General features: G+C 41.4%; 2 protein-coding genes across 6 annotated transcripts in view; one reads left to right on the top strand and one right to left on the bottom strand.

Annotated features, from left to right (window-relative positions):
• The window catches only part of CP (ceruloplasmin), a 64,635-nt gene that overhangs the window by 34,736 nt on the left and 6,198 nt on the right, over positions 1–23,701 (top strand). The window contains exons 10-18 of the mRNA XM_023555429.2: positions 2,332–2,482; positions 4,495–4,707; positions 8,856–9,063; positions 9,456–9,595; positions 10,699–10,827; positions 14,150–14,256; positions 15,661–15,877; positions 16,312–16,451; positions 17,524–17,686. Of these exons, the coding sequence (XP_023411197.2) occupies positions 2,332–2,482; positions 4,495–4,707; positions 8,856–9,063; positions 9,456–9,595; positions 10,699–10,827; positions 14,150–14,256; positions 15,661–15,877; positions 16,312–16,451; positions 17,524–17,686 (1,468 nt within the window). The remainder of the gene's footprint in view (positions 1–2,331; positions 2,483–4,494; positions 4,708–8,855; positions 9,064–9,455; positions 9,596–10,698; positions 10,828–14,149; positions 14,257–15,660; positions 15,878–16,311; positions 16,452–17,523; positions 17,687–23,701) is intronic.
• The window catches only part of HPS3 (HPS3 biogenesis of lysosomal organelles complex 2 subunit 1), a 54,561-nt gene continuing 52,684 nt past the window's right edge, over positions 21,825–23,701 (bottom strand). For 2 of the 5 annotated variants that reach the window (XM_064275581.1, XM_003416162.4), the window contains one exon: positions 21,825–22,682. In XM_064275581.1, coding sequence (XP_064131651.1) covers positions 22,555–22,682 — 128 coding nt within the window. In that variant the 3' untranslated portion in view covers positions 21,825–22,554. The remainder of the gene's footprint in view (positions 22,683–23,701) is intronic. The other 3 variants (XR_775900.3, XR_010319154.1, XR_010319152.1) reach the window with 2 other exon arrangements.

Raw genomic sequence — 23,701 nt, 5'->3', positions numbered from 1 at the left:
AGGTGATAATAGCAGTCCCCTGTTGGAATCTTACGCATCTGAAAATATCTTTGTGGTTTCTTACCTAGTATGGATTTTTTTGTATCATAATCTTTTCCCCTCAAAATGTAGTTGATATGCCATTTTCCTCTGACACTTATTGTACAAGAAAAGTCTTGTCCATCTGATTTTTTAATTTCATCTTAACATTTAAAAAATGGGTTATTGTAGAATTTTTTTTTCTATTTTTGAAGTTAAAAATTCTACCAGGGCTTGTTTAGGTACAGTTTTCTATCACTACTTTTGCCTTATTTTCAGGAAACCTTTGGAATCTGAATATTCTAGTCTTTCTCCTTTATGATGGAAAACATTTATTTCTTATGATTGTATCACCCCTTTCACAATTTTTCTCTTTCTTCAATTACTACTATATGGATACTTTTCATCTTTAATCTTTTCCTCTGATTGACAGGAGTTTTCTTTTCCTATCACCGCCGCTTGGGGCTTTTTTTTTTTTTTTTGTATTGTGCTGAAGGTTTACAGAGCAAATTTGTTCCTCATTAAAGAAATGATACACATATTGTTTTGTGACATTGGTTGCCAACCCCATGACATGTCAATACTGTCCCTTTCTCGACCTTGGGTTCCCCATTACCAGTTTTCCTGTCCCTTCCTGACTTCTCATCCTTGCCCCTGGGTTGGTGTGCCCAGTTACTCTTGTTTTGTTTTATGGGCCTGTCTAATCTTTGGCTGAAGGGTGAACCTCAGGAGTAACTTCAGTACCACATTAAAAGGTGTCTGGGCATACTCCTGAGGTTTCTCCAGTCTGTGTCAGACCAGTAAGTCTGGTCTTTTTGCGTGTGTGTGTGTGTGTGTGAGAGAGTTAGAATTTTGTTCTACATTTTTTCCTAGCTCTGTCCAGGACACTCCACTGTGATCCCTGTTAGAGCAGTCAGTGGTGATAGTCAGACACCATCCAGCTGTGCTGGACTCCATCTGGTAGAGGCTGTGGTAGTTGCGGTCCATTAGTCCTTTGGACTAATCTTCCCCGTGTCTTTGGTTTTCTTCATTCTCCCTTGCTCCAGATGGGGTGGGACCAGTGGAGTATCTTAGATGGCCGCTCTTAACTTTTTAAGACCCCAGATGCTACTCACCAAAGTAGGATGTAGAACAGTTTCTTTATAAACTATGTTATGCCAATTAAACTAGATGTCCCCCAGGACCATGGTCCCCAGCTCTCAGCCCAGCTATTCCATCCCTCAGGGAGCTTGGATGCGTCCAAGAAGCCTTCATGACCCTGTCTTGGTCAAGTTGTGCTGGCTTCCCCAGCACCGAGCCCTCTCCTACCCTTCACCAAAGTTATCACTTATGTATTGTCTATTTAGTGTTTTTTCCCTACCCACCCCCACCCTCCCTAGTAACCATCAAAGATTGTTTCTTTCTGTGTGTATCCTTTTCATGAGTTTTTATGATAGTGGTCTCATACAGTATTTGTCCTTTTGTGATTGACTTTGCATTGTTTTCTTAAGCTCACCTTCCAATTCATTGATTTGGTTTTCTACAGGATCTAACCTTCGGGTCTCTCAAGAGTTGGGTTTTTTAAATCTTTTCATCTTAAAGAATGATCACAGGAAAAAGACAAGCAGTAATATCTTGAACCCCATTGAGAACATAAAATACTTGTAAATTTTTCTTTGCTTTGAAGGAGAGACTTGTTCTCAGGACCTCATTTGCTTTTATTCCTCAGACTGATCTTCCAAACTACTGAATCATTTCATAAACCAGATAGCACTTCTGCTTCCTCTTTTTTTTTTTTAACTAGAGCAGTGGGTGTGGAATGGGGGTAGTGAGCATATTTGTCCGGATGGATGGAGATGGTGTGAATCCCTGTTCCGACTCACTTGGAAGGTTATTTCTCCACTTAGATGATTCCTCCCTCAATCTGCTTCCACCTGCTCAGCCTTACAGAAGTTTTCATGAATGTGGATGGCACCTTCCCTGATTTCCAACACAGACACGTGTCTCCCAATCCCCCATTATGCTTTTTGGGTTTTTTTTGGTGGTCATTTTAACTGGTATGGACCATGAGAGCAGGCAGTTAAGGAGAGAAGAGTCAGAACGTTTAGATGTAGAGGCTCAAATTATCACGTTGAATCAAAAATCCATTGCACATATACTAATGAAAACTCCAGTGGTCAAACGGAGTATTTCATGAACCTGAGTTTGAAAAGAGGAGCTGGAACTTCTATTCTTGTCTTTCCTTTAGTGTGCTCTTGTACAAATAGTATTGTGTATGTGGAAGTCTTTCTGCCTTACTTATTCTCACCCCATTGTTCTTGTTTTGATTTGTAGAAAGATGTAGACAAGGAGTTCTATTTGTTTCCCACAGTGTTTGATGAGAATGAGAGTTTACTCCTGGATGATAATATTAGAATGTTTACAACGGCCCCTGATCAGGTGGATAAGGAAGACGCAGACTTTCAAGAATCTAATAAGATGCATTGTGAGTACTAAACCATCCACCAATCTATCACATTCTTTCCGTACTGCATATGTAATGCCCTTATTAAACCCAAACGCTCCATGAAGAGCTTTGTTCCTTGATTTTTAATAAAGGATTAAATACAAAAGTGCTCTGAGGATAATGAGCCCTGATGGTGCAGTGGTTAAGAGCTTGGCTGCTAACCAAAAGGTTGACAGTTCGAATCTACCAGCCACTCCTTGGAAACCCTATGGAGCAGTTCTATCTACTCTGTCCTATAGGGTCACTATGAGTCAGAATCAACTCAACTGCAGTGGGTTTGGTTTTTGGTTTTGACTGAGGATAATATCATTGGTTATTTAGTGTGTTGGTCAATTACTCATTATTTCACTTAATTGGGAATAACTTAACTATACAAAATATATTAATTACATAAGTGGTCCTCAAAGTGTGGTCCCTGGACCAGCACTATTAGCATCACCTAAAGGCTTATTAGGAAAGCAAATTCCCACTCCAGGCTACTGAATCAGAAACCTTGGTGGTAGGCCCCAGCAATCTATGTTTAATAAACCCAGGTGATTCTGATGTATACTCAACTTTGAGAACTGCTGCATTCAATGTTTTGCTCATCTCTGGCTCAAAAAATGATGGGCTGATTTTATTATTCAATATGTCTAAAGGTAAGGCCTCTGCCATCAATAAACTTCAATGAGTCTCATCCTTGACTGCATATTAGAATGACCTGGGAGATAAAAAATACCAATGCCAGGACCACCCAGAGATTTTTATTTAATGGATGACCAGCATCAGGTCTATTTTTTAGCTCCCAGGGTAATTCTAAAACATAGTCAGCATTTAGAGGCAGTGAGTTAATTGTTCAAAAGGCCCACATGACTTATACACAAATTGTGAAAATCACTGTAGCTTACAGAAGAATAAAATGTAAAGTTGTGTTACAAACCACTGTTGGTTTTCTTTTTAGCTGGACAGGTACTAATTATACTACCCACAATCTTTGAAATATTTAGTTTGACTCTGCATTTTTGCATTTGGAGGTGTCAAGAATATTATCTATTGGAAAAAGCAGTAAAATTTCCTGAATATACTCTTCCCTGTTGTGCACAACCAGAGAACAACAAACACATTCTCAGTCTACGGTACCCAGGAAAAGCTGTTATTATTCATAGATTTGGGTGCTCACCAATATGCCCACTGGACGAACTGAGAAGTAGCTAGCTAAGAAGAACCTAGTGAGATCTCCAGGGTGCTAGGGACACTGGTGCAGAGCTTCAATGTCTTAGGCTGAGTTCTCTAGAGAAGCGAAACCACTGAAGTGTATATATATAGAGAGAGATTTATCTCAAGGAAATGGCTCACATGGGTGTAGAGCCTGGCAAGTCCCAAGTCCATGGGTCAGGCATCAGGCTGGAGGCTTCTCCTGACTCACATAGCTGCAGGGACTAACAAACCTAAGATCAGCAGGTCAGAGAGCAGGCCTCTGGCTCACAGGCTGTGGAGGCCAATGAATTTCAAGATCGGCAGGTAAACTGCTAGCTAAAGTCCCAAGAACTGGAGGTCAGATGATGACAAGCTGGATGCAGGATCCAGAGTGAGAGCCTTGCTGGAACATCCATTTATATACTGGAGGCAGACCACAGCCCAAAGGAAACTCCCCTTTCAACTGATTGGCTGCTCATAGCAGATCTTATCATGGAGTTGATTACATCATTACATAACAGCCAAACTACGTCATAACTGCCAAACCACTGAGAATCGTGGCCCAGCCAAGTTGACACACAACCATAACCATCACATTCAAGAACCAGGCATTCAGCTCTGCTCCTTTCAACCAGGGCTGCTCTGGAACTGCTGGGTAGAGCAAGGAGCTGCAAACACCCTGAAAACATAAAGGGGAGCAGGCCCAAATGCGTCTTCTGTCATTAAAACACAAAGTTGGCCCTGGGAAGTCTGGGAGGTTGTCACGTAAATATAAAATAAACTATGTTCGAAATGTTATTTTCCCAATTTTACAGCCATTAATGGATTCATGTATGGGAATCAGCCTGGTCTCAACATGTGCAAAGGAGATTCAGTTGTGTGGTACTTATTCAGTGCTGGCAATGAGGCCGACATACATGGGATATACTTTTCAGGAAACACGTATCTGTCAAAAGAAGAAAGGAGGGACACAGCAAACCTCTTCCCCCAAACAACTCTCACACTCTTGATGGACCCCGACACTGCAGGTGCATTTCCTTAAAGCCAAGTCTCTATTGGATGGGTTTGTGTGGTTTTGGTTAAAAATCCTGTGGCAGAACATGTTGAATGATAAGCCCACCCCTTCTCTAAGGCTCCCAAGTGCATTTCCCTCCCTTGGAAGAGCAAGTTTGGGCCAGTTGCCCACTGAAATACATACCTGATATGTCCACTTCCTGTTTGTTGGGTGGGGGAACCCAAGAAAAGAGTGGGCTGTGGTTTCCTCCATTTCCTCATAGTAGAATTCTCATTGTGATCCCTTTTTATATTATGGTTTGTTGAAAGATAGCTGGCAAATCAGGCTAGAAAGGGAATGACTTCCATAAAGGCTCTGCATCTAAACTTTCCATCATTTCTCTGCAGCCAAGATGTAGTGTAGACACTAACTGATCTCACTGTTGACTTGTTTGCAATGGAATATTCTATACTAGAACTATAGCCATGCGATGGGATATCCTAGGCTAGAACTATAGGCATGCAATGGGGTATCTAGAACGATAGTCATGCAATGGGGTATCCTGGACCAGAACTATAGCCATGCAATGGGATATCCTGGACTAGAACTATAGTCATGCAACAGGATATCCTAGACTAGAACGATAGCCATGCAATGGGGTATCCTGGACCAGAACTATAGCCATGCAATGGGATATCCTGGACTAGAACTATAGCCATGCAACAGGATATCCTAGACTAGAACTATAGCCATGCAGTGGGATATCCTAGACTAGAACTATAGCCATGCAACAGGATATCCTGGGCTAGAACTATAGCCATGCAATGGGATATCCTGGACTAGAACTATAGCCATGCAACGGGATATCCTGGGCTAGAACTATAGCCATGCAATGGGATATCCTGGACTAGAACTATAGCCATGCAACAGGATATCCTAGACTAGAACGATAGCCATGCAGTGGGATATCCTGGACTAGAACTATAGTCATGCAGTGGGATATCCTGGGCTAGAACTATAGCCATGCAACAGGATATCCTAGACTAGAACTATAGCCATGCAGTGGGATATCCTGGACTAGAACTATAGTCATGCAGTGGGATATCCTGGGCTAGAACTATAGCCATACAACAGATTATCCTAGACTAGAACTATAGCCATGCAACAGGATATCCTAGACTAGAACTATAGCCATGCAATGGGATATCCTGGACTAGAACTATAGCCATGCAACAGGATATCCTGGGCTAGAACTATAGCCATGCAGTGGGATATCCTGGACTAGAACTATAGTCATGCAGTGGGATATCCTGGGCTAGAACTATAGCCATGCAATGGGATATCCTGGACTAGAACTATAGCCATGCAATGGGATATCCTAGACTAGAACTATAGCCATGCAACGGGATATCCTGGGCTAGAACTATAGCCATGCAATGGGATATCCTGGACTAGAACTATAGCCATGCAACGGGATATCCTGGGCTAGAACTATAGCCATGCAATGGGATATCCTGGACTAGAACTATAGCCATGCAACGGGATATCCAGGGCTAGAACTATAGCCATGCAATGGGATATCCTGGACTAGAACTATAGCCATGCAACGGGATATCCTGGGCTAGAACTATAGCCATGCAATGGGATATCCTGGACTAGAACTATAGCCATGCAACGGGATATCCTGGGCTAGAACTATAGCCATGCAACGGGATATCCTGGGCTAGAACTATAGCCATGCAATGGGATATCCTGGACTAGAACTATAGCCATGCAACGGGATATCCTGGACTAGAACTATAGCCATGCAACGGGATATCCTGGGCTAGAACTATAGCCATGCAATGGGATATCCTGGACTAGAACTATAGCCATGCAGCGGGATATCCTGGGCTAGAACTATAGCCATGCAACGGGATATCCTGGACTAGAACTATAGCCATGCAACGGGATATCCTGGACTAGAACTATAGCCATGCAACGGGATATCCTGGACTAGAACTATAGCCATGCAACGGGATATCCTGGACTAGAACTATAGCCATGCAATGGGATATCCTGGACTAGAACTATAGCCATGCAACAGGATATCCTAGACTAGAACTATAGCCATGCAGTGGGATATCCTGGACTAGAACTATAGCCATGCAACGGGATATCCTATACCAGAACTATAGCCATGCAATGGGATATCCTGGACTAGAACTATAGCCATGCAACGGGATATCCTGGACTAGAACTATAGCCATGCAACGGGATATCCTGGGCTAGAACTATAGCCATGGAACGGGATATCCTGGACTAGAACTATAGCCATGCAACGGGATATCCTGGACTAGAACTATAGCCAGGCAACGGGATATCCTGGACTAGAACTATAGCCATGCAACAGGATATCCTAGACTAGAACTATAGCCATGCAGTGGGATATCCTGGACTAGAACTATAGCCATGCAACAGGATATCCTATACCAGAACTATAGCCATGCAATGGGATATCCTGGACTAGAACTATAGCCATGCAACAGGATATCCTAGACTAGAACTATAGCCATGCAGTGGGATATCCTGGACTAGAACTATAGCCATGCAACAGGATATCCTATACCAGAACTATAGCCATGCAATGGGATATCCTGGACTAGAACTATAGCCATGCAACGGGATATCCTGGACTAGAACTATAGCCATGCAACGGGATATCCTGGGCTAGAACTATAGCCATGCAACGGGATATCCTGGACTAGAACTATAGCCAGGCAACGGGATATCCTGGACTAGAACTATAGCCAGGCAACGGGATATCCTGGGCTAGAACTATAGCCATGCAACGGGATATCCTGGGCTAGAACTATAGCCATGCAACGGGATATCCTGGGCTAGAACTATAGCCATGCAACGGGATATCCTGGGCTAGAACTATAGCCATGCAACGGGATATCCTGGGCTAGAACTATAGCCATGCAACGGGATATCCTGGGCTAGAACTATAGCCATGCAACGGGATATCCTGGGCTAGAACTATAGCCATGCAACGGGATATCCTGGGCTAGAACTATAGCCATGCAACGGGATATCCTGCGCTAGAACTATAGCCATGCAACGGGATATCCTGGGCTAGAACTATAGCCATGCAACGGGATATCCTGGGCTAGAACTATAGCCATGCAACGGGATATCCTGGGCTAGAACTATAGCCATGCAACGGGATATCCTGGACTAGAACTATAGCCATGCAACGGGATATCCTAGACTAGAACTATAGCCATGCACTGGGATATCCTGGACTAGAACTATAGCCATGCAACGGGATATCCTGGGCTAGAACTATAGCCATGCAACGGGATATCCTGGACTAGAACTATAGCCATGCAACGGGATATCCTGGACTAGAACTATAGCCAGGCAACGGGATATCCTGGGCTAGAACTATAGCCATGCAACGGGATATCCTGGGCTAGAACTATAGCCATGCAACGGGATATCCTGGGCTAGAACTATAGCCATGCAACGGGATATCCTGGGCTAGAACTATAGCCATGCAACAGGATATCCTGGACTAGAACTATAGCCATGCAATTTCAGAGACACCACAGGCCTGGCTCTAAATGAGTAAAACAAAAACGAGTTTTAATCAAAATGTGAAAATATGCTAACTTGCTTCTGGCTTTATTTGGTTCATTATGTACCACTAAAACTTAAGATGGGTCCAGTGTCCCATTTTCATTCATTCAACAAAGATAAATGTAACCATGAACAAAGGAGATAGTGTCTGCCTCATGGAATTGAAATTCTAAAGCAGGGAGATGAAAATAATGATAATAAGTAAATTAATACAAGTGGCTGTAAAGAGTCAAGATTCTTTGAGGAGGTGACAATGGAGAGACTGAATGAAGTGAGGGTGTGAGCCACATGGATATTTCAGGGAGAAGTGTTCCAGGCAGAGAAAACAGCAAGTGCAAAGACCCTGAGGCAGGCAGATGCTTGGCCTGTGCTAGGAGCAGCAGACGCTTACACAGCTGGAGCAACAGTGAGTGTGGAGAGTGGTAGATCCGAAGTATGAGAAGCCAGATGATCTAACGGAGCCCAGGATAAGGTCTCTGGAGTTCATTCTGAGTAAGGCGGGGAGCCATAGAGGGCACTAAGCAAAGCAGTGACATGCTTTCTTATTTGCCACTCCAGGGACTTTTGATGTTGAGTGCCTCACAACGGATCACTACACAGGAGGCATGAAGCAAAAATATACTGTGAGCAAATGCAACCAGGTGTTCACTGATTCAACCTACTACCTGGGAGAGAGGACCTACTACATCGCAGCAGTGGAGGTGGAATGGGATTATTCCCCACACAGAGATTGGGAAAAAGAGCTGCACCATTTACAAGAGCAAAAGTAATTCTCCAGGCTCTGATTTCCAATTCATTCTGCTGTAATCGTAGGTTTCCTTTTCAGAGATGGAAGGTGTAGGCTAAAGTTTAGAACAACAAATAGTTGCGTTACACAGCAACTACAAAGTCAAAAAACACTTCCTAGGACTTGCTGGACGTCCAGCAAGTGGCAGATTCAGGGCTAAGACTCGGATGGCTCCACTACGGGTTAGATAGTGCCCTTTCCACCGCACCTATTTTTAAACTTTTATTCTTTCTTGCTGGGATGGGAGAGGGATGATTAAAAACTACTATAGTTGCTTCACTAAAAGCTATACTTTTGTTCCAACTTTAAAGCCTCAAACTTTCACTCTCATTCAGACAGGTACTAACGTTATCTAATTTTTTTTTTTTAAGTGCTTCAAATGTATTTTTAGATAAGGGAGATTTCTTCATAGGCTCAAAGTACAAGAAAGTTGTGTACCGGCAATACACTGACAGCACGTTCAGCACTCCAGTGGAGAGAACGGCAGACGAAGAACATCTGGGAATTCTAGGTATGTTAACAGTGAAGTGGTGCTACAGGCAGTGACCATCTATGTCTATAGGATTTTCTCAGTCCATATAGCACAGCTATTCAATAAAAAGTATATAAGATGAGAAGTGTATATTTACTAAGGAACACGGCATAATAAGTATTACTCATTTCAGTCAGAAACATCCGACATACTGATGAAATTATATATTTTTGGTCTTTATCAAATTGATGCCTATATTTTCAGTGAAATTCCTAGAAATTACTTTCTAATGAAATTTTAACCAAATTCTTTCCTGCCCAAAAAAGCTAAAAGATCATAGCTATTTATTTACTTTTTAAGTTAAAATGTATATAGGATTAATTACAAGAAGAAACAGACATGTAAGAAATATGGAAAGGAAAAAAATGTGTTAGTGTGCACAGGGCAGGGAAACACTGTCTTAGATTTTTCAGGAATCATTTTAACAGAGCATGTCAAAAATATTCAACAAACACTGACTTCGGGAATTTTCTTGAAAATCATCAACTGCAAAGAAAATCACCCAACCACCTCAACCCCCCCGTTTCTACTCTCTCACACTCCCACCCTGTGGGGCTTGGTTATCCTGGATTCCTGGACCCAAGGGGGAATGGCATTGTTTCGGGATCACTACCAGGTAGGAGACAAGCTGAGATTGGCTGGAGGGTAGAAATGGGAGTAGCCCATGCTTTCAAATATGGTAGTGTCCTAAATTCACCCTAGGAAGCCATGGAAACCCAGTGTTCTCAGAAATGAGAACAAGTGCTGCAAAATGTCTGCTGGCCAGGGTAGGACCACAGCAGACTCACCATGACTAGACGTTGACCTGAAGGGGGCTTCCAGACCAAAAGCTTCGCTAGAACTCGATAAGAGATACACCCATGGCATCCATCTTTAGAGGCAGCCATTTCTAGCATTTGCATTCCAAATCCTCAGGGATCAGATAAAAATCCAAAATTAACTAGAGCATGAAGCAGCAGTGAAAGGACCCCAGACGTCAGCCTTCATGCTGAGAAAGTTACCAGATTTATGCTTTCATTACTGAGTTAGGACTTTCAATCTGACATGTAGATAAAGCTACTCTTCCTTTTCACTCCTGTCAGGTCCACAACTTCATGCAGATGTAAGGGACAGAGTAAATATTATCTTCAGGAATATGGCCACGAGGCCATACTCAATACATGCCCATGGGGTGAAGACAAGCAGTTCCACAGTAACTCCAACGTTACCAGGTACTCATGGCAGGGCTGGCGGGGAAACGTGCATTTTAATGGACTTTACAGCCTTCCCATATGTGACTGTTACCACAGAGATATTCTTTCCAGATGAGTTTGTCTTAAGGAAGTGAAGAGGGAGGTGGTTGTCAAGATGAGATTAATGGAGGTGTGTCTATGTGTATGTATACACACATACACATGCACTGTCTTAGTCATCTAGTGCTGCTATAACAAAAATATCTCAAGTGGGCGGTTTTAACAAAGAGCAATTTATTCTCTCACAGTTTAGGAGGCTAGAAATCCAAGTTCAGGATGCCCGCTTCACGGGAAAGCTTTCTGTCTGTGCTGGCTCTGGGGGAACGTCCCTGTTACCAATGTTCCTCTGGTCTAGGAGCTTCTCAGAGCAGGGACCCCAGGTCCAAAGGACAACTTCCTCATTAACATAACTGCCTCTAATCCTGTCTCATTAACATCATAGAGATAGGGTTTACAACACATACAAAAATCACATCAGATGATAAAATGGTGGACAATCACATAGCACTGGAAATCATGGCCTAGCCAAGTTGACACCCATTTTGGGGGGACACAATTCAATCCATGCCATGCATGACCACAAAATTTACAGTAGAGCTGTAAAGGCAAAGTCTGAAGGTGGTAGACATCTACAAATACTCAAGGATGAGTCAGCAGGGAGATGCCCTTTCAACCCTCAGCTAGAACACCCTTTGCATTTACCACACTGCATTGTGGTTAAATGTGTCCATGTCTTGTCTCCCAAAGATGCTAAAGGCTAGAGGCTGTCATTTTGAATTTTAAATCCCCAGTATCCAGTCCAGTATTTGGTATGTACTAAGAGCTCAAAAAATGTTTCTTTAACACAGACTAAACTATACAACTGTACAACTATTAGTTGTATAGTTGGCTTCTAGGGAAGGACCACTTCTCCATGGTAACTTAGAAATTACCAATTATATCAAGTGAGAAAAAATAAATTGCTCTATAGAGTTGCACCAGTCAATTTAGGAGAACAGAAAAAAATTAAAAAAAAAAAAAAAAACCCTTCCATGAAGGTTCTCACTTTCTTGTGTGGAAGATAAACAATAAATAAATACATAATGTCAAGTAAAATGTCAAGGTAAAAAAATGCTATGAAAAAGGTAGTTGTGGGGGAAGAACATTCTAGGCCCAGAGATGGAAGTGTGACTGTTGTGTCTGAGGCCTGCCAAGGAGGCTCAAAGCTAGGGCGGAGTCAACAAGGGACAGGATGTTAGCAGCTGAGATCTGAAGGAGGACAGGAAGCAGCAGGAGTAGGACCTCAAGAGCCATGGTTAGGATACTAGACTTTATTTTAAAAACCTATGTGTAGATTTTGAGCTGGAAAGTAGTGATCTGATGAACATTTTTGAAGGACTGTTCTGGCTGACAAGCCCTGGTGGTGCAGCGGTTAAGAGCTTGGCTGCTAACCAAAAGGTTGGTAGTTTGAATCCACCAGCCGCTTCTTGGAAACCCTATGGGGCAATTCTACTCTGTCCTGTAGGGTCACTATGAGTCAGAATCGACACAATGGGATTTTTTGGGCTCACCCTGGCTGGTAATATGGATATGCCACAGTAGGGAGTAGACAAATAAGGTGACTATCACAATAATCTGGGAAAAAATTTATTGAGACTTGGACCAGGTTGGAAGCAGCTGAAGTGGTAAGAAGTTATCAAATTCTGGTTCTATTTTAAAAGTGGTGCTAAAAGGACCTGCTGAACAATCGGGGTTAAAGAGTGTTGGAGGAGTCGAGGATGACTCCAAGGTCTGAGGTGTCAATCAATGGTGGCAAATCAGGTTGAGATGGGAAGTGGAGAGGAGAAGGAAACGTTATTTTGAAGCTTACAGGAATGATGACTAAGAGTATAAGTGGAAAGGCAGTAATAAGTTTGGGTGATGAATCTGCACTTGATAGTCTCACCAAAATTTTCTGCTTAGAGAAAGATGAGGACATAGAGATGGGTCAGATTGAGGACTTGAGGAAAAATGAGAAAGTCTACCACAACCACGGTGAGACCATCCTTCAAGTCTTGCTTGATTCCCCAGTAAAGTTTGGTCAGACTCTGGCAAGGGATGGTTGGAAGTCTGCTGGCATGAATTTGTAACAGTGAGGTCTACATGAGTAGGGTGGCCAGGGAGTGGGATCAGGACTGGTGAGAGGGCATGGCCGAAAGCCAAAGTCTCATTAGCCGTTGTACAGAAGCCCTGAAGTGAATGGAAAGAGAGATGAGGCTGGAGAAGACCCCAGAGCACACAGGAAGAAGGTAAGGGCCTTGGCAAGGTAAGAAGGTGGAAAAACTGGCCATCTTCAAAATGACACTGTCCCTGTCCATGTCAAGGTCCAGGGTGTGGTCATGTCTTATACATCAGAGTTGTGACAGAGGCAAGCAGAGTAGAAAGGAGGTAATTCTAACCATCAATGACCAATGAGATAACGAGGTCTAATGGGTCCTTGGCAGGGATCATGAAATCGCTGAGGATGACAGGAAAGATGGAAAAAAGGCAGGTAAGGCCGAGGAAACTGCATAGGATAGTCCAGATACACAGACACAGAGATTAGTGGAGGGTATGAGTCGCTGGGGGGAAATCACTTGGCATTTGAAAAGAAAAAAAGTATTAGGGAAATATACTTCAAGCTAATAAAAGATCTGTTGCAATATCGGAGTTGCCACCTCCCGGCTTTGTGATACGGCCTGTGTATCACAGTTAGTTAATTCATAATTGACAAAGAAGGCATAAAAGTATGTCTCACCGTTTGTCTTAAAGCTGAATTCCTTGTTTTGGAAAAGAATAGAGATAATGGTGGGACAACATGAAAAATTTAGTCAACGTCATTGAATTGTAAATGTGTAAGTTGTTATATTGGTGGATACTTGTTGCATTTATTTTCACTGCATTAAAAAAAAAAAAGGAAAAAACAAGCAAATGACTGAATTTCTGGAAACAATCTTGAGCATCGCTATTTTTTAAAACAAATTACCCTGACATTTTCCAGTTCCTGGGTCACTGGTTATCAAGGCTCAGTACACATATCAAATATATACCAAATATAACCAGATACAAGAAACCCTGGTGGCACAGTGGTTAAGTGCTCGGCTGCTAACTGAAAAGTCAGTGGTTCAAACTCACCAGCCACTCCACGGGAGAAAGAAGTGACAGTTTGCTTCTGTAGAGATTACAGCCTTGAAGACCTCATGGGGCAGTCGTACTCTGTCCTGTAGAGTCACCATGAGTCAGAATCGACTCGATGGTGATGGGGTTGGTTTTGATTTAGTATAACCAGATACAATTAATTTAGGTGAAACTCGGACTTATGTATGGGAAATCCCAGAAAGGTCTGGAGCTGGACAAGAGGATACAGCCTGTATTCCATGGGTTTACTATTCAACTGTGGATCAAGTTAAGGTAAACTTTAAATCATTTGTGTTTTGTCAATTCCCAAAATAGACATACAGCTGAAGAAAGACAGGGTTAGAGTTTTCCTGTGTTAAAATCCCAAGAAAGCTAGCTACTCTGCAATCCACTTTGGTTTCATTTTTTCCAGTTATAACTAACTATCCTATGACTGCTGATAACAGGTAACACTTACAGAAACTAAATGCTAGTCAATAGAATATTTTAGTCCCCTTTTGATATGAAAATACGTTAAATTCAAAGAACTGAAGTACATAGATTCCAAGCTCTATTACATGATAATAAAAATGCTGAGTTCAGCAGTCAATCACAGCACAAACAAAGCTGTTATTTGGTGAAATATCTCAAAGCCAGTAAAGCACTCAACAACCACCACAAATCAGAAGATGTACCGAGATTGCTTTGAAGAATTAAATTCACAGTCCAAATCTCTCTCCTGAGTTCTAGACCTGCAGATCCACCTGCCTACTGGACATCTCCACCAGCATGTCCCATGGGCACTGGAAACTCAGTAACTCTAGCAACACAGACACCACATCTACCCATTCATTCAAGCCAGAATCCTGACGTAAAGGAGCTACTTCTTCCCTCTGGCTCATTCAGGCAATTCACCTACCTGCATATAGCTCAATCCCTTCCTTCTTTCCCTCCCCATAGTTCAGGTCCTTCTAATTTGCCTCAACTACTGCAATGGCCTCCCAGTTTCCAGGCTCTTCTCCCTCCAAGCCTTCCTTCACTCCACCACCAGAATGATTGGTCTAAAATGCAAATACGCTGTCATTCCTTGTCCAATTTTTCAATGGCTACCTATTGCTCCTGAGAGTCTAAAATTCCTTAATATAGCCCAAGGGCCCATCAAGACTTTATCTGCCACTACTGATGCCCAGACAAACCAAACTGCTTGCAGACTCAACAGTCTTTCTCCTATGTGCTTGCTAGCACTCTACGTACTTCCATTGGAGCTGACAAATGGTTCACTTCTATTTCTCTATTTTCTCTACTAGACTGAATTCCTGGAGGGTAGGAGCACTGTTTATTCATCTCTGGATTCTTAGTGAATGGCAAAATGCTTGGCTCATAGGGGCATTCATGAGCTTGTTGGATAATTAGACCCACACTGTTCATTTGGGGTTCAAATGCTGCTCTGTAGCTGAGTCAATTTTTGAAGGCTCCATACATCTGTTACGTCAGTATGCCCCACATGGCATACTTACTACTCACCATTGTTACAACTATTTCAAGAGAAATTTTACTGTATTGGCAGCACCATATTGGGCAAAATCTACTACTTAACTCCATCCCTTCGAGATTCCTGAGGTCATGGTGATCAGGTCCCAGACGTCTGAAATCCTGACCTACCTCACAAGGATGACTAACGTTTTTACTTGTTTTCAGGACCTCTATAGTGGATTAATCGGCCCACTGATTGTCTGCCGGAAGCATTACTTAAAAGTACATAATCCCATAAAGATACCGGAATTTTCCCTGCTGTTTCTAGTTTTTGATGAGAATGAATCTTGGTATTTAGATGACAATATCAAAACATACTCTGATCACCCTGAGAAAGTAAACAAAGACAATGAGGAATTTATAGAAAGCAATAAAATGCACGGTATGAAATATCATTCCAAAACCTTTTTGTTTCTTAATCCTTTTCTTCTTTCAAATAAAATTACTTTAAGACTAAATATGTTTCCTCTTACAACAGACCTCCCCTGCCTCATTTTGTCTGAGGGGTGGCGTTCTCTTCCAAGAAAAAAGAAACTGTGTTCCCAATCATTGAGTAATTCCTCTCCCCCAATTCCAAGATCTCATTCCCTTTTAAATAAATCCACAATTAGCATTAGGGCTTTTGGAGCTAACTGGCTAGAAAAGCGTTGTATGACTTTGTTGACCTTAAGGTATCCTCTTCCCCCTTTGTAGCGAAATAAGTCCTATTACCTCAAAAAGATCCTATACATTAACCTAATAATTCTATTTTCTGTGAAGTAGCTATTGGTTTAAAATATCCTGAAAGGTAAAATAAAAATCATGTGCTTTCCCCAGCAATCAATGGAAGAATATTTGGGAACCTGCAAGGTCTCACAATGCACGTGGGAGATGAAGTCAACTGGTATCTGATGGGAATGGGCAATGAAGTAGACTTGCATAGTGTGCATTTCCACGGCCACAGCTTCCAATACAAGGTAAGAGCTACCCTCGGCAATTACCCTTGCTCTATCTGAAAATGTCTGCATACAAAGAAAGAAGGTATTTTCTAGAGACTTATGAAAAGTTGGACGTTTCAAGAGACAACTAAACTATTTTTAAAGAGTATGCGGCCACGTCAGTTGGCACTACCAGCCCTTGCGACACCTCAGGGTCATCCTTGAATGTGCAGTTTTTACTGGACTTTCATGCAGCTCTGTTCAGATATTCCTAAGGCATCTGAATGGAATTGCTAGCAGAGAGGGTAAGGACTACCCACTTAATAGTGGAGCAGAGGAGAGAGAACACTTTATTCCAACTCTTGCCTCGCCTGTTCTAAATCCTGCATCTTAAGTAGCCTGAGAGCAAGATCTCCAGTTTGTTGTTAAACAACTCACTGGTCCGTAGATCTCAAGTATTAGTGCTGATTTCAGCAGGAGCCAACAGCCCCTTTTGGAAATGCTTTATTTTTACCTTTCAGTTAGAGCAGGAAATTCAGAAGCTACAGAAAAGCACACTGCAGAAAAGTCCATTTTGTTGTCTCTATTTCATTTTACATAGATGTATTATATTTTTAATGGGCTTTTCAGTTCTATCCCTAGAGAGATACCCCAACTACTGTCTCTAGTCAAGACCATTCCTCAACTGCCCTTGGATTTTGCCTTCTCCATCAGCCTCCCTTTCTGCTCCCTTCGTTACCCTCCTTGCTCTAATGTCTCACAGAGAAACATTTTTAGGATAGATTCTGGCGAAAGTGAGGTTAGGGCTGACATGGGGCCACAGCTACAGTTCCCTTGTGTAGCTCAGGTGTTCTGAGAAAGGCACGTCAGAGTCAAGATGTCAGAGGTTCTGCTGGATGAATTCACTCTCATGATATCTTCTGTCCCTCACACCCACTTCATGGCCAGTGTCAAAGGCTTAGTGGGAATACAGGATCCAAATGTGCAGAGATTTCATTTTTTTATGGGTTTATTCATTTTCAAACACCCCTCAACTGACTGATAAAAGGTTATTTCAGGGAACTGTCTCGTATAATAAAGAAATAAAACGTTTGTCATTTTTCTAATTAAGAACAGGGGCATGTATAGTTCTGATGTCTTTGACATTTTCCCTGGGACATACCAAACCCTAAAAATGTTTCCAAGAACACCCGGAATCTGGTTACTCCACTGCCACGTGACTGATCACATTCACGCCGGAATGGAAACCACTTACACCGTTCTACCAAATGAAGGTGAATATCCAATTAGTGCTTCCAGAAGGCACGTGTCATGACCACAGTTAGGATGTACTGCTTCCCTGCATAGTTCCTCCAGTACGAAGCATCTGTGAATTCATTGCCCTGATTTCCTTCTTCCCTACCTCCAAACAGGTATTTTTATATTACTGAATGGCGTGAGATACTCTCTCCTGACAGCCTATCCTGGTAACAGCACCAATAGCTTCTAAGCTTAGACACACTGATACCAATTTGATGCAGTACATTTATACCTGAAGCTGATGTACGGAAGGTGCCATGTTAGTTTCTTATCAAGAAGCCATGACTTACAAGACACATTTTGAATTTACGTTCTTTCTTCAAACGCTCACTTTTTTCTAGGTATTACCAGGTACACAAAAGAGGTCCCCAAGCAACTCTAAATAATCAATGTAACTGCAAGAATTAAATTAGGCAGAACAGTGTCTTTCTGTTCTTACTAAAAAGGAGGGCAGATAAATATTAATGCTTGAGAAAGATTTGGGGAGTGAAAAAAAATCTAAATTCCCTGCACCCCAACTGCAGTAACAACTTGCTCCCCGCCCCAACCCATGCACAAACGCAGGAATATTAGCAGCCCGTTCATGGATAAACACCAATGAGATGTTTTGCATCAACTACTTTGTAGTTGCAGGCTCTGGGTCTCTCCTGGGTCTTCTGAGTTAGGAATTGTTAGAACTGGCAATAGCAAACCCAACAGGGGGAAATTATCTACAACAAAAAAAGTCCCTATGCTTCCTCCTCAAAATAGAGATTAAAAGGAACACATAAAGGAAAGAAAATATACAGGTAAATATCCTTTAAGATTTAAAAAAAAAAAAAAATCATTAAAAGATTAACTCCTAGAGCAAATGAAAAGTTTTAATTTCTACTCCTGGGTCTTACACAAACACCGTTATAACATGAAAAGCTACTTCCATTAAAACTGTCTATATTACCAAGTACAGTGCTGACAGCTCCAGAATACCAAAGGCTTGAACAGGCAAGTAAACCAGTGGGTTGAACACCAGTAGCCATGGGACAAGGTGAAGACAGTCAAATGAAGAAAAAAAAAAAAAAAAGTTAAAGTCTTTAAAGAACATTCAAAACTAGTTGCTTTCAACGCCAAGTCATGGTGACCCCATGTGTGTCAGAGTAGAACTGTGCCCCATAGGGTTTTTAGTGGCTGATTTTTCAGAAGTAGGCTGCCAGGCCTTTCTTCCAAGGCACCTCTGCACAGACTGAAACCTCCAACATTTCAGTTAGCAGCTGAAAACATTAACTGTTTGCACCACCCAGGGACTCCCATTAGCATGCATGTAAACCACAGGAAAGGATGGTCCCAATGAGTAAAACAACCAACGGTGAGGGAAGACTGAGGCATTCGGGATTCCTGTGTCCAGGTGTCTGAACAGCACAGGATGACCCCTAAAGGCGAATATTACACACACAGACCCTGAAAAGGCTCCTCCCTGTATAACAAGACTGAAAGGAGAAGGAGATGGCTGCTTGGCTAAGAAAGGGGAGGTTATCTCAGCTGTAGGGAAAACTGCAGAACAAAAAGCGAACGCAAGGGAAATGCTCAGACTGGAAAAAAAAGTTGGAAGAGAAATTTACAAAAAGAAAAGGTGTTACGTAGGACTGAAAGAAGCAGGAATGAACTGTGTGAACTGTACTCAGAAAAACGGGCAACCACATGGATCAGTCTAAATTATCTTTATATAAAAGTCTGAAAAAGTTTTGGGCAAGTCTACATTAAGTCTGAGTCTTAGAAAAATTCTGCCTACCATGACCAAGAAGAGAGCACGTGGGGTTATAATGGAATCTTTCAATATAGGAGCCAGGAGACAAACAATTTCTTCCACAAAGAAAAATAAAACTTAGAAAAGAATGATGGGTATCCTGTCATACTCAATGGAACATTCCATTGCCCCTACCAGGATAAAGTATCACAATAAAGACCTCAGGTGACCTATTACGGCAAACGTAGGGACCCTTGAGTGGTGCAGATGGCTAAGCACTCGACTACTAGCTGAACGCTTGGTGGTTCAGACCCACCCGGAGCCACCTTGGAAGACGGGCCTGGCCATCTGCTTCTGAAAGGTCACATCCTTGAAAACCCTATGGAGCAGTTCGACTCTGCACGCATGGGGTCACCATGAGTGGGTATCGACTGCAAAGCAAACAACAATGTGACAAATGTAAAAGGCGCTTTTTAAAAATGGCGGCATTACTATGAGTTTCAGTTCTGCCCCTAAACCAATACCCTATGGCCACGTAGAAGTCAGACAAGCTTTCAGATGCAATTCGTAAGAGAAAAGCTTGCTTTTGGTGCTACGTTCCTTATAGGCAGGGACTGCATATTCTATATTCCTAGCTAAGTACCCAAATCCAACCCTTTGCTTGACAACTAACTACACAGTAATTCAATGAGAAGGAATTTCTAAAACTTTTTTTGGACATAATTTCAATAGAAAAGGTCCAAGAGCAGTAGAAAGAATTCTCATACACCCTTCACCCAGATTCTCCAAATGCTAACATTCTGCCATGTTTGCTTCTCTCTCCACATGTAAGAGCCCTGGTGGCACAGTGGTTAAGAGTTTGGCGGCTAACCAAAAGGTCGGCAGTTCGAATCCACCACTCGCTCCTGGGGAAGCCTATAGGGCAGTGCTACTCTCTCCTAAAGGGTCCTTCTAAGTCAGAACTGACTCAATGGCAACAAGTTTGGTTTGCTCCACATGCACACACCTGTATTTCCTAAAAAACAATGATGGTTCTTGCAGATAACCGTAACACAGTTATCAAAATCAAGAAGACATTGACAATGATTCGCTACTAAACATCTTTTTCACATTTTGTCCATTATCTTAACCATATTCTTCACAAAGAAAGAAAACCCACATACTGGGTTAAGCTGGCGTGTCTTTTTAGTCTCCCGTAATCTGGAACAGTTCTTCATTCTTTGTCTCTTGTAACGTTGAAGTTTTCCAAGAATACAGGGAGGGCACAGAGAAGGAAAGGTGTGTTCTTCTCAGTGCTTCATGTCAGGAAGCGTGAGATGTTGGTCCATCTCACTACTCTGAGCATTTGGGTAAGGTGGTGTCTGCCAGCTGTAAAGGTACTATTTCTTTCCCTTTATAATTAATAAGTGTTATATGGAGAAGGGATTTTTCCCTAAATAAAGTACTACTGGAACGAGAGAGACGTTTTCAACATGAAAAAAAGTGCAGAGACATAAGTGAATTACGAGAGACTAAACAAACATTTTAAAAAATTAGAATACATATAAAGCATCATGTACTAAATTTTTAAAATAATACAACATATACTATTTTTAACAAAGGTCTTAAATTTTTTTTTTCCCCATACAGACCAAGTCTGACTGAAAGAAATAAATTGGTGATAAGTGAAAACAAAAGAAAAAAAACCATGGTTCAAAACAATGTAAATAAAAGTGCTGAATGGAACATTTACTTTGGAATGGTTTAGGAGCATAAAAAAAAAAGAGAGAAACTGAAAACATACACCTTTATGCATTTGTGGGAGAAACTCTATTACTTTGTTACAGGCGGAGACAGGAGACTGACACTAGACCCTAAAAAAGTAATAAAAATGATTCAAGTTGGCCAATCACATCACCATTACGAAGGCTTTGCAAAGCGCATTCATTAAAAAAAAAAAAAAAATCAGTACCAACCAGATGTTCTCCTGGGTTGTCCTCTACTAAAGCTCACTGAAATATTTCCAAACACTGCCTTCCCATCAATCCCTCCAAAATGCTGCTGACATCATCATCATTCCTAATAAATTGCTGGGGGACATGGGGACACAGGGTGTAGAAGAAGGAAATTTAAATAAATAAATAAAAAGATGCCAATCCGCGTTTTGTAATCCCTTGAAGAGATGGTCAAAAGAACGTTGCCCGAAACTCTGAAAGGCAGAGGTGAGAAACAATTTTATAGGGTAAATCCAGTAAACATTAATGCTACTATCAGGAGAAAAGCTTCAATATACCGGTGTGGCATAGGCTGGACTGAGGATTTCCGCCCAGCCTTAAACAGAGCAAAGGTCACCATGAATGAGCTGAACTTGAACTCAGTATTCTTTAACAAGAGGTTAAGAAAAGAAGACACAGTTGGGAATACAATAATGTATTTCTTTATTTTCCCATACACTCTAGAGAGAAGTAGGGCAAGGGTAGGCATCAACAAAAAACAGAAAAAGGCTTTGGCTGAAAACATGCATTCCATAAATCATGTTAATAGCCAGACAAGAACGAAGTTAGTTCCAACTCTTCTGAACTCCTGCTTCATTTGATTCAGAGAGAGACACATCATGAGTTTTGAAAGTAACAAGAAAATAATGTTTGAAATCCTTTAACATCTTTCTTAAAGAGAATTAAAAAAAAAAAAAAAAGGGAAGGGGGAGTTACCCAATAGAGAAATCTGGAAACATCAAAAACATAAAATTCTGGACCGCTGGGAGTGACCTTCTTTCAAGCGTACTTGGAAAATATTTCCTTTAAGTGTTTCTGGCATCAAAAAGATTGTCATGTCTTCAATGACAGTGAGCTGATGTCGCCCCTTGGAATAAAAATCAGTCTCCTCCTTTAAAAAACTATGGCTTGTTAGAGGAATTATGTCTTGAAGTTTTTCTACATTCTGGGTAATTAAAAAGATCCAGGTTACAGATGAGAAATTAATAGTACCACTACGTGGTAAGGTAAGCAGCCTGAACGCACTTACTATATATATAATATACATTCAGTATGCAAATCTTTTACTTGTATTTTTACCTGGAGCTCAATAGTTTAAAATTCAGTCTTATACACCACTGTGGCATTTATCAAACAATAAATGCTTCCTTCAAGTCAATGACTTCTTTCGACAGCAGTAGAGAAGGTATGGCAAAAAAAAAGCTGCAGTGCCGTCTTCTGGGAGGACGTTCAAGAAATCCCTCAGCTCTAGTTCCACAGCCACAACAGACAATGTTTCTGTTTGCAGGAAAGAATATTTGAGTTAGTACTAAAGTCTGTCTTTACCCAATTCTCCTCTCATGATTCAGCCAAAGAGAAGCTAGTTCAGGTAACAAACTTATTATTATGAAGAGAGAGAGAAAAAAAAAAAAAAAAACAGTATCTTAAATCCATAGACTATTTTATGGTTTCAACAACCTCTTATTTAATCCTTTCTAGAAACCTTTGAAGTTTAGATTAGCCTCATGCCCTCTGGATTTGCTATTTCACCGCTCAATGACTACGTTATTTTTTTCAACAGAATTTTATTATCCTTTAAAGAAAAGCAGAATCACTTGGGTTATTTTTTAATTGTTGTAAAAACATATATAACACATTTGCCAATTCAACGTTTTAGGCGTGTACAATTTAATGACACTACTTACATTAATCGTGCTGTGCAACCCTCACCAGTATATGTTGCCAAATTTTCCATCGCCGTAACGAATACCCTGTTCTAGCATTTGGGCTATACCACAGCTAATTCATAAATACTGTTTGCTAGAATAAGAAGTACTATTAACTGTTGGATAACACTGTTGGACGACATTTTCTGAAGTCAGTTCCTTTCCATTCTATCTGAGATTGATAATATTATCATAAAGGCTTTCATGTTTTCATCAAGCACCAATCTGCTTTCCTGACCATTCATCTTTTTCCAAACCGCAAAATAATGTGCTCTAATGAACTTTTTCAGTATTCTCTAGGGAAAATGCCACACTTTAGAACACTATTCCCAATAAAGATCCAGTCTTAGAACTTCCTCCACGTTTTAGTGCCATGCCCGTGTTCTCTGCATGCTCATCACTCACTCTACATGCAGGGTGACTGAAAGACAAAATTCCCTGCTCAGGTGTGTGTGCCTTTATCCAGAAATCACCTGTTCAATATTTAGCAACCTGTATTATCCTTTGCATAAAGAAGCAAACCTGTCCTTCTTGCTACAAAAGTTAATAAACTGAGCTGCTGTTGAATACAGAAAAGATCTCAAGCTCTGG

This window comes from Loxodonta africana, chromosome 23 (assembly GCF_030014295.1).
Source record: "Loxodonta africana isolate mLoxAfr1 chromosome 23, mLoxAfr1.hap2, whole genome shotgun sequence".
Lineage (NCBI taxonomy): Eukaryota > Metazoa > Chordata > Mammalia > Proboscidea > Elephantidae > Loxodonta > Loxodonta africana.
The sequence above is the reverse complement of the archived record's forward strand: the minus strand, read 5'-3'. Positions and strand labels throughout refer to the sequence as shown.